This window comes from Penicillium daleae (assembly GCF_028827525.1).
Source record: "Penicillium daleae strain IBT 16125 chromosome Unknown utg000002l_segment0_segment0, whole genome shotgun sequence".
NCBI lineage: Eukaryota > Fungi > Ascomycota > Eurotiomycetes > Eurotiales > Aspergillaceae > Penicillium > Penicillium daleae.
The window spans coordinates 7,597,436-7,614,969 of NW_026623150.1; the positions used below are offsets into that span (position 1 = coordinate 7,597,436).

At 52.1% G+C, this 17,534-nt stretch overlaps 4 protein-coding genes across 4 annotated transcripts; 1 reads left to right on the top strand and 3 right to left on the bottom strand.

Annotated features, from left to right (window-relative positions):
* Positions 1–140: 140 nt before the first annotated feature.
* On the bottom strand, positions 141–1,621 carry gpdA (glyceraldehyde 3-phosphate dehydrogenase GpdA; the record flags this gene model as incomplete). The annotated part of the gene is made up of 6 exons (XM_056906981.1): positions 141–169; positions 233–1,091; positions 1,254–1,317; positions 1,406–1,419; positions 1,512–1,547; positions 1,610–1,621. 6 exons carry the CDS (start codon positions 1,619–1,621, stop codon positions 141–143), a joined length of 1,014 nt encoding a protein of 337 aa, XP_056771088.1.
* Positions 1,622–4,116: 2,495 nt separating this feature from the next.
* On the bottom strand, positions 4,117–4,893 carry N7458_003599 (PHO88 family protein; the record flags this gene model as incomplete). Its single annotated transcript, XM_056906982.1, has 3 exons — positions 4,117–4,502; positions 4,635–4,795; positions 4,877–4,893. 3 exons carry the CDS (start codon positions 4,891–4,893, stop codon positions 4,117–4,119), a joined length of 564 nt encoding a protein of 187 aa, XP_056771089.1.
* An 869-nt stretch (positions 4,894–5,762) lies between these two features.
* Positions 5,763–6,495, top strand: htz1 (histone H2AZ; the record flags this gene model as incomplete). Its single annotated transcript, XM_056906983.1, has 3 exons — positions 5,763–5,861; positions 6,121–6,190; positions 6,248–6,495. 3 exons carry the CDS (start codon positions 5,763–5,765, stop codon positions 6,493–6,495), a joined length of 417 nt encoding a protein of 138 aa, XP_056771090.1.
* A 2,629-nt stretch (positions 6,496–9,124) lies between these two features.
* Positions 9,125–11,176, bottom strand: N7458_003601 (uncharacterized protein; the record flags this gene model as incomplete). The annotated part of the gene is made up of 2 exons (XM_056906984.1): positions 9,125–10,663; positions 10,838–11,176. The coding sequence occupies 2 exons, from the start codon at positions 11,174–11,176 to the stop codon at positions 9,125–9,127; spliced, it is 1,878 nt and encodes a 625-aa protein (XP_056771091.1).
* Between the last annotated feature and the right edge of the window lie 6,358 nt (positions 11,177–17,534).

Below are 17,534 nucleotides of genomic sequence, written 5' to 3' on the forward strand. Positions count from 1 at the left end.
TGTTTCATTAAAATGACGTTATCACAGTTTTTTCTCCGAGGCACCCGGTACCTACTGAACGACCGCTTCTATCAAGGGTTCGTCATGGCTAACAGGCAACCTCAGAGAACACTCCTGACCCCAGGACGCCGACCTGATTCCTACTGGCCATCGATCTTGGCGATGTAGGCTGTAAAAAAGGACTGTTAGTACATTGGATTCGATGTCCCCCGAAAGTGCGTGGGTGACTTACAGATCAGGTCAACAACACGGTGGGAGTAACCCCACTCGTTGTCGTACCAGGAGACCAGCTTGATGAAGTTGGGGTTCAGGGCGATACCGGCCTTGGCATCGAAGATGGAGGAGTGGTCGTCACCGTTCAGGTCAGTGGAGACGATGTCGTCCTCGGTGTAGCCGAGGATACCCTTGAGCTCGTTCTCGGAGGCCTTCTTGATGACGGCCTTGATCTCCTCGTAGGAGGCGGACTTCTCAATGCGGCAGGTCAGGTCAACGACGGAGACGTTGGCAGTGGGGACACGCATGGACATGCCGGTCAGCTTGCCGTTCAGGGCGGGGATGACCTTGCCGACAGCCTTGGCGGCACCGGTGGAGGAGGGGATGATGTTCTGGGCCGCAGTACGGCCACCACGCCAGTCCTTGGCGGAGGGACCGTCGACGGTCTTCTGGGTGGCGGTGTAGGAGTGGATGGTGGTCATGAGACCCTCAACGAGACCGAAGTTGTCGTTGATCACCTTGGCGAGGGGAGCCAGGCAGTTGGTGGTGCAGGAGGCGTTGGAGAGGACGTTGATGTCGGACTTGTACTCGGTGTTGTTGACACCCATGACGAACATGGGGGCATCGGCGGAGGGGGCGGAGATGATGACCTTCTTGGCACCACCCTTCAAGTGGGCAGAGGCCTTCTCGGTGGTGGTGAAGACACCGGTGGACTCGACGACGTAGGCAGCGCCGGACTCAGCCCAGGGGATGGTGGCGGGGTCACGCTCGGCGTAGAAGCGGATCTTCTTGCCGTTGACAATCAGGCCGGAGGTGCCATCGATCTCGATGGTGCCCTTGAACTGGCCGTGGGTGCTGTCATACTTGAGCATGTAGGCCTATATGTTGGGGCAGTATGATTAGCACGTGTTGCGTGTTGCGTGTTGCATATTGCATGATGTTTGGATGCGGAAGCCAGAAGGACGGAGGGGTAGAATGGCGAGAAGGTCGTATGGCATCCCCCGCCGGCCAACATCAAATTGAAGGGGAAGAACACGTACAGCGTAGTGGACCTCAATGAAGGGGTCGTTGACAGCGACGACCTCGACACCACCGTCGGCGATGCTGAGAGTAGGGTTAGAATGCTATTCGGGCCCGATTCTTGTCCCACGGAGACCGTGGACAAGCACGGAGAATGAGTAAGTGAACTTACGCATTGCGGAAGACCTGAAGACAACGGATTAGTCCAAGCTTATAGACGGAGCCTCTGCCCGAAGATCCAGGCGAGGGGTAGGCAAATGGAGGGGAGAGCAACTTACAATGCGGCCAATACGACCGAAACCGTTGATACCGACCTGGACGAAAGCATGTGAGTAGGAGAGCGCGGGTGTGTCGTGATGCGACTCGCAGCGCATACCTTGGGAACCATGTTTGCGGTGATTCTTTTTCTTCTGGAGGAGCTTGTGAGCTTTGAGCTTTGAGACTGCGGGTGGTGAAGGTGGGGTGGGGTGGTGGCGGGAGGAGGGGGAGGGGCAGGAAAGCTGAGAGGAGGGAAGAATGGATGGAACCAGGAGGAGAGCAGAAGGGTGGTGATGGAATTGAGAGAGAGGAATTGAAGCTTACCTGTTTGGAAGAGGGATAGATAAGAGACGAGGAGGATGGAGGAAGAAGAAAGAGAAAGAGAAGACGAAGGAGGGGGGGGGAAGAGAAGGGCAGAAGTAGTTTTTTGGAACGGGCTGACGCAACGACGGAATCACCCCCAGAGAGACGGAGAGAGGGAGAGATAACCTCGCCAATACGATAAGTTACGAGGGTACTGTACCTCTGGATGACTCTGCCGACGGGGGAGATGATGGAACAATGGATCTACAGGAGTATGATAATACTGCTAATACGAACAATACACGATATTAAATAATTATTCGAATAATCTATCAGGGACCGTATTCTGCATACTGGTATTATTAATTGAAGCTACACCGAAAGGCCCAGCCCAGTAGTATGTAGTGTCAGTATGTCCTCGAGGTGTCGCTCCAGCTTCACCGACCTCCAGACCAGGTTGGTAGCAACTGGGCTTCATACAGAGGATCATAATAATAATTTTATAATAATAAGAATAAGAAGAATAAGAATAATAGCCCTACGATGGATGATGAATCTTCCATTACATACATCTCCCTTGTCTATCAAGTTCCTCAGTTCCTCCAAATGTAGAATAATGATTGTAATAACAATACCACCGAGTACAACTTCGTAGACGCCTCTGATTCCTATTACCCTACAGTTACTCCCAACTCCCACCCTTTTCCCGGTGATTGCCGCCCGCAGCCCTGCCCAGCGCCCCTTTCCGGTTTCATACACCGGAGAAAGCAGGAAGCCTCACGATATCTGCCCTGCTGCTGCCCCTCGGTAGCTCCCGTGCTGGTCCCCTCAGGCCAATGGGCGTGCATCGATCCTCGGTCGGGTTCTCGTTCTACCTCGGAGCACTGCGCTGCTCGAGAATGTTTTGCCCGAGCAATCGGGTTGGGAAGGGGATCATCACGTTTCGATCACGATAATAGTGTTCGCCGGGGTAAGGGGGGTGGCATGGTTTGGTAATTTTTTGGAGGGGCGATGAAGCTATGACGATGGGGTAGTGAAGGGTGGAGGGAGGAGGGGCAAAAGGAGTGGATGATGCCACGACTGAGGGGCACACCTTTTTTTTTGGCCTGAGGATGAGGTATTGGGTACTTCCTTTTACTATCACGATAGCAGAATACTCATGGTAGAGTGTACAAGTCATTTGGTACATGGGTACTCCGTATAATATACGGAGTATAAATAACATCTCCAGTACAATCCATACCAGCCACCTCCCCCGTCTCCTCGTCAATGCCAGTAATTTACAGAGTACACCAAAGAATCAATAATCATCGGTCCGTCTCCCTCCTCATTGGCGCCCAGTCAATACCGCTTGCGGCGGGTGGTCAGCGGGTTAGCTCAAAACAGCTTGTCGGTGGACCGGTGTATAAAGAGGGCGAACCACCCCGCCCTGAAAAGAGTCACCGGTAGAGGGGTACCACCACGGGATGGTGGAGGCCTTTTTATCTGGTCGGCCTTTTTAAGAGTCATGGGAGGGTGTCAAATGCTGGAATCCAGCCATGTGAATGGCTCAAAACTGCATTCTGACACCGTGGTCACTGGTATGACGGTGGCAGAGAGACAATGTCCTGTTGTTTCTCCAGCTTATAAATCCTGAGCTCCCCTCCGCGGCACTATTTCCGAGCGGCGAGGAGGCGATGAGGCGAGGAGGCGATGAGGCGAGGAGGCGACATGATCAATTCAATATCGAAATATCGATCATCTCGAGGTCTGTGACCGCTCCAATGGATTGTCTGGTGGCCTGGAACCAGACGACAGTACAATGGTCTTGGTTCTGATATGCCGAGAGCACCGAATGTGACCTGTGAGATTATGCGCGGAGTCGCGGCTAACTCCAAAGGCGGTGGAACGCCGTGGAAACTGACCGATCAACGGGGCAGCACCACCCTCTGGACTTTTTTGGGGTGCATCGCTGTATCACTCTGCACGGCTGCATGCCTGGATGCATAGATAAAGCATGGTCACCGTTATGGCTGACTCGAATATGAGAGTCGTCATACACAATCTACGTAGGGAATCCCAGGTACATCGACACATTACAATTATCACAGAGTCTTGCAACGGCTCCAACCTCGCTTGATGCCAATGCCACGAAGGGGGTAAAGATATAATACAATCACAAAGAAGCAATCGCCATGAACATGACCGGTCTTTCTCCACCTGGACCCAGGAGGAGAGGGAGAAGCAAGAATATTCTATTTATCCAAAAGAAACAAAATAGACCTCCAATGTCACTCCCCCTTCATGCCATTTCTAGAAAGAAATCTTCACGGGGTATTGCATTTACTCCTCCTTGACACCGCCCCGGTAGTTCTTCTCCGCGCTCTCAATCGAGGCCTTGTCGCTCTTGGGCTGGCCCTGGGACATGAAGCCACCGGCGTTCTTGAAGGGGCGGGCCAGGTCACCAGTGGCGGGTTTGCCGAACACGTGGATCTTGACCAGGTTCGCCTCGAAGGCGCCCTTCAGGGGGATGATGGACTGGATGAGCAGAGGGTTGGTGTACTTCATGTACAGGTGCATCACCGCCATCATACCCACACCCATCAGCTGGCTGCGGATCAGCTGGCGCAGCTGTCCCTTGTCGTAGTCCATGTTGGTGGTGGTGACCGGCTTGGCCTCCTCGCCGGTACCCATGGCGGCAGGCTCAACGTACTTGAGGGTAGTCATGTCTGTAACAAGAGGAAGAAGCCCCGTTAGTCAATGTGTTGCATTGAAGTGTTGAAATGTCGGGGTACGTGCGACGGCATTCTTCGCGACGACTAGGGGGGAAAGAACATGATCGCACGCGATCAACCACATACCCTTCTTAGCGTTGATCTTGGCCTGGGTGTAGAGGTGGAGACCCAGGATCAGGACGTTTGACAGGATGTACAGGCCACGGACAGCCATCAGGACCTGAGGATCCTCAAAGGGAACCTTCTTGGCCAGCTGCATCATCACGAGGATGATGCCAAGGTTGGTGCTGTGTAAAGGGTCACCAGTTAGTCAACTTGAACCAGAAGAGGACGTCGCATTATGTTTTCAAAGTCTGAGGAGGACCTACACTTGAGCAGAGACCATTGTGCCGTGAGTTGAACCTGTAAACCGGGGGGAGGTGTGGAGTGGGAGTGTCAAGAGAGGAGAGAGGAAGATGATCGGAGCAGACAGAACGGGAAAACCCAAACTCGACATTGCCTCTCTGCCCCGGGCCACCTGGCGTTCTGGCGATCGGAGTCCGGACAAACTATATTCCCCCCCCCCCCCCCAAAATTTTTGCCGTTATCAGTGGCGAATGGTCACATGACCTGCCACGCCCGCCCACGCCCCGTCGAGAATCAGCCCGTCCAGCATCACCCGTTGGAGATGGCGACATCAACAGCAACAGTTGGTCGACTGTCCACTCGCATTTCTTGGAAATCCGAGCTTTGCCAACGATGAGAACCACTCTGGTCTCTACCACCTTTATAACCTGGTCCAAGCCGGGATGAGCTGGTGGTGGTGGAGGGAAAGCAAAGGGCCCGCAAACGGGGTCTTACTTTGCTCTGGCTGACCACTCACTACCCCCGCTATAGCAAAGGATTCAAGACTAGTTACATATTTTGATATGTTTAACTGGGCACGTTGTGAATAGCCATTGCTATCTCCTGTTGCTGTCCTTTGCACCGCAGTCTCCCGCACCTCGTGCCCACTACACGATACGAGCTGCGGCGGGTTTTTGGGCGACCTTGATATGACTACCGCTTTGGGACTAGCGCCGGGCCCGCGGTCGCAGTCTTTAGCGACCGGGACGGTTGGACATTTCTGACTTCTCCATCCATCAACAACGCGCGTGCCTTCCGATATCTCGATATCGCAACCCTCATCGCCCCGCTCCTCACCCGATCGCGATCTCTGGTCTCCCTGCGCCCTCACTTTATCTCTCAACAACATCATCCAAATCACCGCCCAAGATGCCTGGCGGAAAGGGAAAGTCCATCGGTGGAAAGGGTGGCTCCAAGGACTCGGCGGGGAAGGCCCAGAAGTCTCACAGCGCAAAGGCTGGTCTGCAGGTGAGTTAGTTGGACTCGCGCTGGTGGTGCTAGGCGTGGATGAAAGGACATGCGATAGGGGTCAGACAGCCCCTCGATGGATGATGGCAGAGACGCGTCGAACTTCGACCCTTTCCCCTCACTGGCAGAGTCTTGGTGATGGGAGGCGAACTACTCGCATCGTGCCACCTTGTTGCATATCCTTTCTCTCGCTCCTCGCGATCCAGTTGCGCGTAGTTTCTCGCGCTGTCTTGCCTTTACTAACATGCCCCTTCCCTAGTTCCCCTGTGGTCGTGTCAAGCGTTTCTTGAAGAACAACACCCAGAATAAGATGCGTGTCGGTGCCAAGGGTATGTCGTCCTTTCCTCCCTGTGTATTTCTTCACTTTCCTCACTGACAAATTCTAGCTGCTGTCTACGTGACCGCCGTTCTCGAGTACCTGACTGCCGAAGTGCTGGAGTTGGCTGGCAACGCCGCCAAGGACTTGAAGGTCAAGCGTATCACCCCTCGTCACTTGCAGTTGGCCATCCGTGGTGATGAAGAGCTGGACACCCTCATCCGCGCCACCATCGCCTTCGGTGGTGTCCTACCCCGCATCAACCGCGCGCTGTTGCTGAAGGTTGAGCAGAAGAAGAAGGGCAAGCCCGAGCTGTAAATGGGACCTAGATGGATCTTTTATTTTGTGAAGAGAATGATTGAAGGCCGCCGGCAGGATCGGAACATGATGGGCCGATCTCTGTTTCCTCCGCGACTGGTGCCTCTGCTGCTGCTCCCACGCTAAGCGCCTCTCTCCCTACCTCTCTCTCTCTCTCTGTCTTTCTCCTCTCCCAGGGTCTTCTTTCTTGTCATTTCGTTCTTCACGGCGCGCGACTCTGATGTATTGTCTTGTCTATTCCCCGGCTTATCTTTTTCTTTTCTTTTCTTTCTTCTATGTTTCTTACGTGTTGGATTCGTGTGATATCTATCTATTTTCGAGTTCACAGGGGCGCTGTAATGGGAAAATGGGGGACATCCTGGTAGTGTGGAAATTACTACTTCTACTTTTGATTTTAATCCTGTCTACACGTAGTATGTATAATGTATTCGTCATATTATCAACATAGTCATAAACGAGACGTCCATCCCGTGTACTGTACAGGATTCTGCAAGTCACCGAGTTCCGACCGGAACGATCCGCGACTCCTTCGGGACGATAAACAAAACACAACAAGCGGGACATTCCTCGCGCCCGCCACAATAGACAATGCGGGCCCCCCTCCTTTCTACTTCTACTTTGCGCTTTACGATTTACGCTTTACGCTTTTTGGCATGGAACCCAAGCCCAGCCTCATGATTCACCCCCTGATGCAACAATCCCCATCCCGCCGCGAAAGATTATTATTCGTCGATCAGGCAGAGAATAAGTAGACAAGAAAAAAAACATGCGGTCCAAGAAGAGCCGCTGATTTCAAGATTGATGCCTAACTGCCAAGATCTCCTTCAGAATTGGGACTAGACCTTGACGAGTTCACGTGCATGCGGCATTACGGGGGATCGACAGGGACATTGCCGAGATGGATGGCTGGTCCTGCACGGTGGATGGATGGGATTCTGAGGAATATAGGTGATACTTGAGCGAGGAGCTGCGTGTAGCATATAGGTAGGTGCATCTCTACTTCGTGCATGATAATCTTGTGAAATGACAAGTCGGATTCTTCTCTGTGGCAATTGCCTCGTCGAATACACCCATACTCGACCTTCTACACGAGACATTATACGAATCAACCTGATAAAGCGTACAAGATACATGGATTTCTCAAAATTCCGAGTTACAACATTCAAGGAAAAGTCCCCTAGACTGCAAAACATGCCTAACAGAAAGAGAAACATCCACAAATCTCGCTCGCCCCTAAGACGAAGACAGACTTGGATAATGAAGGAACACGAATTTCCCGAGTCAACACCAACACCGTACAGGAGAAACCTAGCAAAAATACCTACATGGATAGCTGAAGGTATCATGAAGAGCATCTAGGAAACACTGTAACCGTCAACCCCCGGGTTCCCTGCATGTCATCCATGCTCAAGCCCTCTTTTCGTTTCCTGTGAGATAGAACCAGCACCAAGAGCAGTCTCATCACGCAGAGATTCGTAAAGAGCGATGAACCATGTAAGAACGTCTCCGCCATGTCAGAGGTGTAAAAGAATATTCCACCGCTCTTATCCCCAGAACGTCACACATTAGGAGGGTCCGATACGGAAGGAATCAAGAAGAGAAGAGAGTTCAAAAAAGATGGGCCAAACATTAAATCGACGGGAATTGCCCTCCATGTACAAAACTAAAACAGGCAGAGAATATGCAAATGCTGAGATTGTCGTGTCTCCCATCGTGTGTCGAGAGGGTTCTTTTGGTCATTCTTCGTATGCGTCCCGCGTCACCAGAGAGCACTGGATCTGGATATCATGGGATCATTATCATCATCGGAAGAGCACGACAGCGATCGGAAAGAAGAATCCGAGGATCCAGTGTCCGGGGGAACACCAAGTAACAAAGCCATGGAGAAGATTTGCATGCAAGAAACAGCGCCCGCAGGGAAAGTGGTAAAAAAGAGAAGAGAAGAAGGCAAAAAAAAAACAATAAGTAGAAAAAAGATCAACAAAATCAAGTCCAGAGTTTCATTCAAAGAGTAATGGGCGATCAAATGCCTCGAAGATTCTCCAACAGAGGGGGGGAGATCAAACCAAGAAGAAGATCATCCCATGGAAGGTAGAGAGGACTCTTGGGAAAGGTGCAAATTGCAGAACAGAAGTGCAAGTGCGCATCGTTGGGCTGCCCCAAGAAAAGAAAATAAAACAGAAAAAAACGTCTAAACTTGGCTAGTAAAATAAAGGTAGATCAGATCAGCGACACAAATTTTTCTGGTCTTTTTAAAAAGGGGGGTTTGTCATCTCGTCATCCCTCATCGAAATCGTAAGCCGGTAATTCGCAGAACAGGGCCTCGTGATACAAGTTCGTATTCGTCTCGCGGCAAATCAGTCGGATGCTGGCAAAAAATATGGGGTAAGGGAGTCGCCATCGTTTTCAAAAAGGAAACAAAGGTAGGAAAAAGAAAGGAGAAAAAAAAAAGGGTAATTCTTTTTCTTTTCGCCTTCCTTTTCCTTTTCCCAGTTCCAACGGTAACAGGCAAAAAATAGTATAATGGTAGTATAGCAGTCGGTTCGGTTCGGATGGGAGATCAGGGGGGGAGGTTGATATCGAAGAAAAAAGGCGAAAAAAAGGCGAGGAAGGGAGGTCTGGTTCGTCTTTACTCCACGATGATCTCAACTCCCGAGGTAGCACGAAGCTCATCACTGCCACGGGCCTGATGTCCGTTCTGGCGGCGGAAGCCGGTGCCTTTCTCGGGTGTCGGGCCACGGGGCTGTCGGATCGGCATGCGCTCTTGCTGGGTACTGTCAAAACCCATTCCCATGCCACGGTTGCTACCGATAGTACCGGCCGCCGAGGACTGGCTATCCTGCTCCCAAGAGAACATACCACGCAATCGTCGAGGGCTGGAGTTGGGGCCTCCGATGCCAGTTCCAAGAGACAAGCCACCAAGGCTGTTCACGAGCAGGTTGTCATCACGCTGCATACCCAGAGAGGAACCCGAGGGCGCCGAGGTGAGGGTCGGGGTATTCGACGTGCCGGTCGGGGCACCTTCGTACTGGAGACGGGTTCCGTTGGACTGCAAGGCGGCAGGGAAGCTCGCGGAGGAAGGGACGGGAGACGGAGTGTAAGATCGCAGGTCGGCGAAAGACTTGGCGGCTCGCAGGTTCTGCGTGTTGGCATAGTTGCCAGGCGAGTCCATCACACCAAGGAAACTAGAAGTCTGACCCCGCAGGGTGTTGAAGGCACCAGGGCCACCCTCGTTACGGGCCTCGCTGAAGTCAATCGTGGCGGCACGGTTGAGCCCACGGCGGCCGGCATCACCAGGCTGTCCCGCAGGCGGGATGGCCGACAAAGGTGGGCTGACGTTGGTACCAGCCGCCACTTTGAAGACCTGGACCTGGCGCTGATCGCCGTTGCCGCGAGAGGCATGGCCCAAGCCCATGTTGTGAGCCAGGGTGTGAACCGTGCGTCGCTGAGATGGAGTCAAGTTGGGCGGGAAGATGACCGAGTCGCGGGCGGTATCTTCTTTGAACAGGAGCAGTTGCGAGTAATATGACAGAGTCTGGCTGTCGTTCAAATCCACCTCTACTTGTTCGTGTTGATGAGCAATCAGGTCACTGTCGGATGTCGGGAAGTGCCTGATTGACTTACCCAGCTTCTGACCGCGTTGCGAGACGGGCGAGGGTGAGGTGGCCGGGATGTGCGAGGTCAGCGAGGACATGGAACTCTGCGTCTGCAGCTGGGAATTGGCCATGGGTCGGTGCTGTTCCTCCAGCTGGCCGCGGCGCTCCCGCTTCTCCCGTTCAATGCGTTCCCGCTCCTGCAGGGGGAGCATCTTCTTGTACTCTACACGTAGTTTCCGGCCCTGCAGTTCAAAGTGGTTGAGAACCTCGATCACCGTTGCCGTCTCCTCCGCCGAGGTGAAGTTGGCAAAGGCCAGTCCGCGGAACACGCCGTTGTCAAAGTGGTAGTTGAAGGCGTAGGGGAGGGGCAGGTTCAGCTCGGTCATGAGCTGCACCAGCTGCTCCTTCTTGACGGCAAACGGGATGTTCTTAATAACGATCGCAGTTGGGATTAATTCGTCGTCGCCCTCGGAGGAAGCCGATGCTTCCGGGCGCATCGCGCTGCTCTGGATGGGGCCAGGACCCAGGTTGGAGAAGGCGTTGGGCATGCCGGGTTGCTGATCCAGCCAAGTCTATGAGGGAAAGGAAATGGTTCAGTTGGTGGACTTTTTAGTTTGTGCAACGGGTAAGGAAACCCGTCTGAAGGAAAACATCCCAAGGGGGAGGGAGGGACAAAGGGTAAGATTAAAGATTAATGACGGGAAAAAATTTCGACTCATGAGCTGCAGTATAACAAAAATACATACCGTAGGCAGACCAGTGCGTCCGCGAGCGGTAGGCTTCAAGCTGGCCGAGGCCGACCGAATCCCACCGAGGGACTGGGCGTTGGCGAAGCCATTCGGGTTCCACGTCTGGGAGCCAGACAGGTCATAGGCGTAGGAGTTGTTGTTCTGCAGCGAGGGGTTCAAACGCTCCAGACGGGCGGACTCGTAGCGGGCCATTTGGTCCTCGTAGAGATTGACGGGCATGGGGCCGTAAGCGTCAAACTGGCGGGAGGGCTGACGGTGCAGGGGTTGTTGATGCCGCTGGGATCCAGGGGAACGCGCGGAGGGATCGTGATACATGTCCGACTGTTGGTAACTCATGGCGGAGGAACGAAGGATTCCCGGGGAGGCCGAGGAATGTGACCAGGTAATGATCCACCACAACAAGGTCCACGTCTCGATCCGAGTCCGAGTCCAAGACCTTAAGTGCTGACTCTCGGTAGGTCCCAGGGAAGGTCAAGCAAAGAGTTCCGTGGCGGCACGGAACTACACGGACATGGGAGGGGGCGGATAAATTTGACGATGTCGGCGTTAGGATGGGAAAAAAAAGAGGTGGGGTTGAATCCAAGTAAGTGATTTGAGATTTGGTGGTGGTGGTGGTGGTGGTGTGGTGGGAGGGGAGAGAGGAGGAGGAATTTTGCGGAGGAAGCAGAGGGAGACAAGGCACCAGGGCAGAAAAAGCGTGTGGGTGCAAAGGAGGGACCAAACAGCAAAATCGCTCACGGGATGCAAAGTCGTGCTCGTTCGGGTCGTGAAAATGGGAGGAGAGAGGGATGAGGCAAAAAAAAAGGAGGTTTGTACTTTTTTTTTTTTTGCTTTTTAGGGAGGAGGGGGAAGGGGGGAGGAGGAGAGATCGAGGCGAGAATTTCACGGTGTCATTTAGTAGAGAGGGAGGAAGGCAGAAGAGGAGAAGGAGAGAAGAGAAGAGAAGAGCGAGAGAGAGAGAAGACAGAGCGGGGGCGAAAAGGTTTTTGGGCAGGTCGGCGGTCCACACGTCCACGGCCTTTTTTGGTGCGAACGTCGCCAAGAGTCGGGAGTAAGGAGGCTTCAAGGTGGGATAGACGGGAGTGAGTTGATACCCACGGAAGAGCACGAGAGCTGGACAGATCGAATGGAGCGGTTTCTGAAAGGGATCACCAGAATAGAAGACGAAAATGAAAAAAAGAAACGAAAGACCAGAGAGGCCGCGATCGTTACAGGGGCGATTGGCTCCGGCACTTATATAGTAGTGGCCGCCCCGCCAGGACGCGCAGAGAAGAAACTATCTCCGTCCAGAACACGCTAAAAGGGAACCCAGTCGGATCCAAGTGGTTCCTCCTGAATGCAAGTCACGACCGGAGACGCTGGAGCGATAATAATAGTAATCCCAACGGTCAATACGGAGGATAGGTCAGAAATTAGAGTTGGAATCAAGCTAGCAAGCAGGATTCGTAGTAACTACACGAAATCATTCACATACTCGGGATCAATAATTCGAGCTATGTATTCAGCGTTCCGAATCATGAACCGATTCGAAACATGTTTGATATACACTCCTCTCTCTCCGTTGAATAACCGATAAACGTTCTATTCTCGACTACTCTATCAATGTACGATCTTGTAGGACTAGTCGAAGTAGATTTGTACCCTACCCGGTACTCCGAACTCTTCTTCACTTGCCTACTTCGAAATAATGCTCCTGTCTTTGCCCCTGGATGTGCTGCTCTCCATCGACGTTCCGGATAACTCATCGTGCCAATCGGAGTCTCGAAACAGCTCCCGATGGGTTCAATTTTGTCTCAGCTCCCCACTCCCTCTCCTCCATCCACCATACTATGTATACGGAGACCTCCCTCTACGATATACTGTACCCCCTTATATGTACCGTTCATCCGCCCCCCCTCTCCATCTTAGCTTCTCCAGCTTCCATTTCACCTTCTAGCACGACCCCCTAGTACCCTTCGAGCTTCGCACTTCCATCCCTGATTTCTTCCCAAATCCCACCACGATCGGCCCCCTCTCCACCACCACTCCTCCTCCTCCCACTTCCCCCCTTTGGAAAGTTGGCAATCGGCTCCTTTCCGGCCATCTGCATCGCGCATCGAATCAGCGGGCGTAGAACAGGTTCCAAGCTCCTGTAGTCAGCTTGGCTCCCCTGTCCGTCATCCTTCTCTGCTTCTTCCACTCAGGAACGTATTTCATGATCTGGTTCCTGACGCCCGTGCTCCCTTTCGTTGGTATGACACGTCACCGCCACTGGGGGCATCGGTAAACATAGGCGAGCTGGAGCTGGACTCCTGGAGGCGTTGGACGCCTCTGTGGCTGTTGCCTGCAGAGGAGGAGAATGCTATGGCGTACAGTAGTGCCGAGGAGTTATGATAGCATTCTAATATGATAATTCGTCTATAATTTGCACAAATAAATGTTACAGTAAGGACTGCATTCATACAAAAGGACTACCTAAACCTATGGAGGACTCGGAGGAAAGGCTAACTAACTTAGTTAGTTACAGTCCGGTGCTGACTACTAAACTACTGAGCAATTCCCTACAAACTTCAAAGTAATAACCACAAGCATAGATGCCCCCAGAAACTCCAGCAAAGCCACCTCGACGTGGATCGCACGAGCAGTTTCAGAGTGACATCTGACCAGTCCAGCCCTCTCGGTTCACGCCCTGCCTCGTGCTCGCCGCATCGCCACTTTATTTGATACGTTGACGGCTCTCCCGTCCCGCTGCAGCTGTGCTTCAGATTTCTTTTCTTTTTTTCATGTACCCTAGGAGTCTAGTGGTTGGTAGTATCGACTTTGATTTCTGATGCATTACATGACTGCGATCATGCGATGACTATTGCGTTTAGTTACTATTGTTATCCCATTATTGTTCTTCTACTTGTACAAAGTCCCTTGGCCGTTCTCCGTTCTTCGTTCTCTGCCTTTCGCTCGAGGTCCCGTCGTAAACTAATCGATCCACCCCCTAAATGGTTGGCCTCCTTTTTTCCTTCCTTCCGAAGGAAATCCACTTCGCTGTCTTCCCACAATTCCGTAGAGGGCCTAGCGTGTTTGTATTTCAGGGGATCGGTCATCTCGATCTGTCCGAGACTCCTGGTCGTGATTCTTTTGCCACTTTATATTCTTACCATTCCAATTATACGTCCGATCAAGAATGATTAGAGCTCCGCGCATCATCCTTGGCCTGATTTACCGCCCGATCATTCCCACTAGCTATGCCTATAAGATATAGGTACTCCGTAGAATAGAGTATTCATACAATAATGACATCCTCTAGCCTCAAAGAGAAAGACCATAAATAAAGCTCTCACCAACAGGCATAGTGGAAACAATATTCCCCCCCTCACCAATAGTTTGGTCCGAACGGGACGGCCCAGCACTTCCCGGCATTTGACCATTTCTTTGGAAATCACATCTCGCATCCTCGTATTTGCCAAAGGACCCTTTGAAATTACATCTTCTTCTCTGCCTCCACGCCCTGATTGACGGCGCATGGTGCTATACCACGCCAGGTCCACTTTCCTCCACTACCCAACCCCCAGTTAGGAAAAGAATCCTGTGCACGTCTCCACGATCCGCACATCCCCCGTTTCTAGTGCCGCGGAACTTGGCTGCAACTTGCGCGCTCCCAAGAAAATATCAGCTAGAATCCCGCTAGAGACGGGTTAGAAGACCGCCCTGCCACTTGGTGGGAACGTGAGATTTTGATGGCCTTGGTGTGACTTGGCTGTGGAGTTGGGAGTTGGGATTGTGTCGCTCGTGACTGGTTCTTACCGTTCCGACTTGACGGTGCGCTTGCGTGTGGCGGGCGCCGAGGCCATGTCGACGGAGATGAGGAAAGCTCTTGGAGCTTCTGGCTAACTTTCCGTGCAAAGCTATGCACTAACTTTGCTTCCTGGCCAGTGGCTACCACCGTAAGAAGGAAGTACGACTCTCCCCGAATGGTGGTTTGCGTACTCCGCACTTCGTGAACAGGTGCCTGTTTTGGTAACGTTGTCGAGGTACTGTACCCCTTTCTCTTTGTTCTCTATATGAAGGATTTCGTGGATATCGTCTGTGTTTCTTTGAGGCGCAGCGATCTACAGTACTAATTGCTACTCATCTTGGGGATAGTGCTCAACTTGTGAACCCCTTTTTTTCAAGTCTCCCGACGATCTTTCGTCCTCATTCCTGCAGGGTGCTTTGACTTGACTTTGTACGGAAGAAGCTTCCCAAGCATTAAACCTTCGACCAAGCCATTTTGAAGACCATTCAAGTGGGCATTGACCTTCGCCTAGGCGAAGGAGCTTCCATTCGTTTTTTTTTTTCATGAAGCGTCCCGATGAAGACCCGTTCTAGAATCTTAAAATATCAAAGACTAAAAAATAGCCTCTCACCCTAGTGGAATGGGCCGGTCCATTTGGCGTGTCTCATCGTCTCCCGAGTCCGGAAGCGTCGGATAAGATGTTTTGCATTTTCTTTTGCATTCAGGGGGAAGTTGGAACGAGGGCCTCGTCAATAGACAGTAGTGGGCCGGGCATGGCTATTCGCTGCCCTGCTGGACCTGCTGCGGATGCAAATAGCCCTGGGTTCCGAAGAAGGTCTCATTATGAGCTTAACAAAGTACGGCGCCCAAGGTACTCAGCACTGAAGATTTGCTGCCTATTCCAGTCAGGAAGAGCAAATCCCGATGATCCTGTCATGCGAGAAGAACAGAAAAACATCGGTCGCAGCCATTTTTCTTCTTTCTGGCGGTGTGTCTGCATGGCCGCGGCGATCTCTAACTAGGCGTTGAAGCACAGTCGACTCGGTGGTCCAAGGGGTCAATAGCTTAATTATTTCCTACCAGTGCCCAATCGTGTTACGCAATGGCATAAAGCAGGGGTCCAAAATGCCCACGTGGAAGTGAGCTTTGACAAGAAAGCCTACGTGTTATAGGGCTAAGCTTGGGGGAGGAGAGCATTATCAATAGAAGGGGGTGGGGGGGGTTTGCCTAGCATGGAAAGATCCGGAGAAGTTGGAACTGCCCAGGCAGGAAAACCATACATCACAGACTTGTCTCATGGATAGATTATTATTATGTACCTTTAGCTAGGCTTCGCGTCTCTCATCTACTACGGAGTAGACAATAGGTACCAGCCTTGCAAACAAGGAGGAGGAGCGGACGAGGAATGGATGTGTAACTCCTCATGCTCTGGACCAGGTGAAATAGGAAGATAAGATAGCGAGAGTTCATAATCAGGGCTATTGGGTCAATAATTGACTGTAGTGGGTGCATTGGCTGCAGATACCGTACATACGTCGAAGTTTTCTAGAATCCTTCGCATGGTCGGCTTGCGTGACCATATATATCACCGAGTCTGAGATTGGTAGGTGAGGCCGGGGGCAGCTAGTTGGCACACACAACGATGCAGCACATACAATGATGCAGTCCTGTCTAAATGAGATGATAGAACGTCTCCATGGGGTTTCAAACCTATGGAACCTCACTGTATGTGTTGCTTCGCAATTCTATAGCGGCCAATAATTATCGCCTCGTGGCATATTCTGGTCTAATGGACTACCAGCCTGGAGATTCCACCTTCTCGTGTAATGCGTAGTGCCACAGATCCTGTGTAACAACCCTCAAGGGTCTGTTCACGGACTTTTAAAAAAGATGAAGAGCCCATTCCCCTAGAGCCATGCTCATGTACTATGGCACATCGTCACACCAATCTGAATAAAACATTGTACGTTGGATGCAAACTATATAAACTCCTTGCGTATATAGCTGATCTAACCCTGTTTCATCAAAGAATAAGCATTAATCCCCAAACGTAAAGGCCAAAGTGTCCACAAGCGAGCTTCTTTCGACGTCACTCGGCCCATCAATAGATTACCCTCACCCAGGAACATTCGTGGGGTTGCATTGCACCGACGATCCAGGATTATCCCGTCGGACATGGACATCACATCCCCATGGACAGTCCGCACGTTCAACTCAATACCCTAGTCTGCCAGGGACGCGCCCGGGGTGAATACCAACGTGCCAATGAGGACAACCACCGTGGCGTAGACAAGAGTGTGGGACATGTGCCAGTCCCAGACATTGGATCGTGAAACAAACCACGGTTCCAAGGAGGTACGAATGGCTGACGAGTTTGGGGCCCCACTGGAACCCGACCGTTGCATGGACTGCGATCACTGGAAGACGTCAGTATTTCCCTGAGCATCAAGAAGGGTAGAGAAATCGCCAACACTGGATTGGAGACGCAGTCTCATAATTGTGGTGTTCGTTCGTTCATTCAATGGAGTATATAACCCTCGGGGACAAGAATAGCTCTCGGAGGCAGCCATCGGATGCTTGATGGCGCCAACCGGTCCTCATACGCGGCCTCTGCAAGCCACTCGCGAGCCAAGTGCCGATCGGCTGGGGCGTCGTCCCGGAACGATGAGGATTTAGGGACAAGCCCCAGTCAACTGGCCCAGTCAACTGGTGTCGTGAGTCGTGAGTGGGGCCGATGATGATGCTTGACAAACCCAAAGGCCACCAAAAAACAGCTGGCGCGTTTAAAACGTTGGCGCTGCCCTCGTAATTAATAGAATAATGGAAAGGCTGAAGAATCGACGTTGGAAGTGAGTAGTTTATCGTCCTGCTGTTCGCACTGTGAGGGTAATAAAAAGCGAGGGACCTCCAGCAGGAGAAGAACCCCAATGAACCGGTCGCGCAACG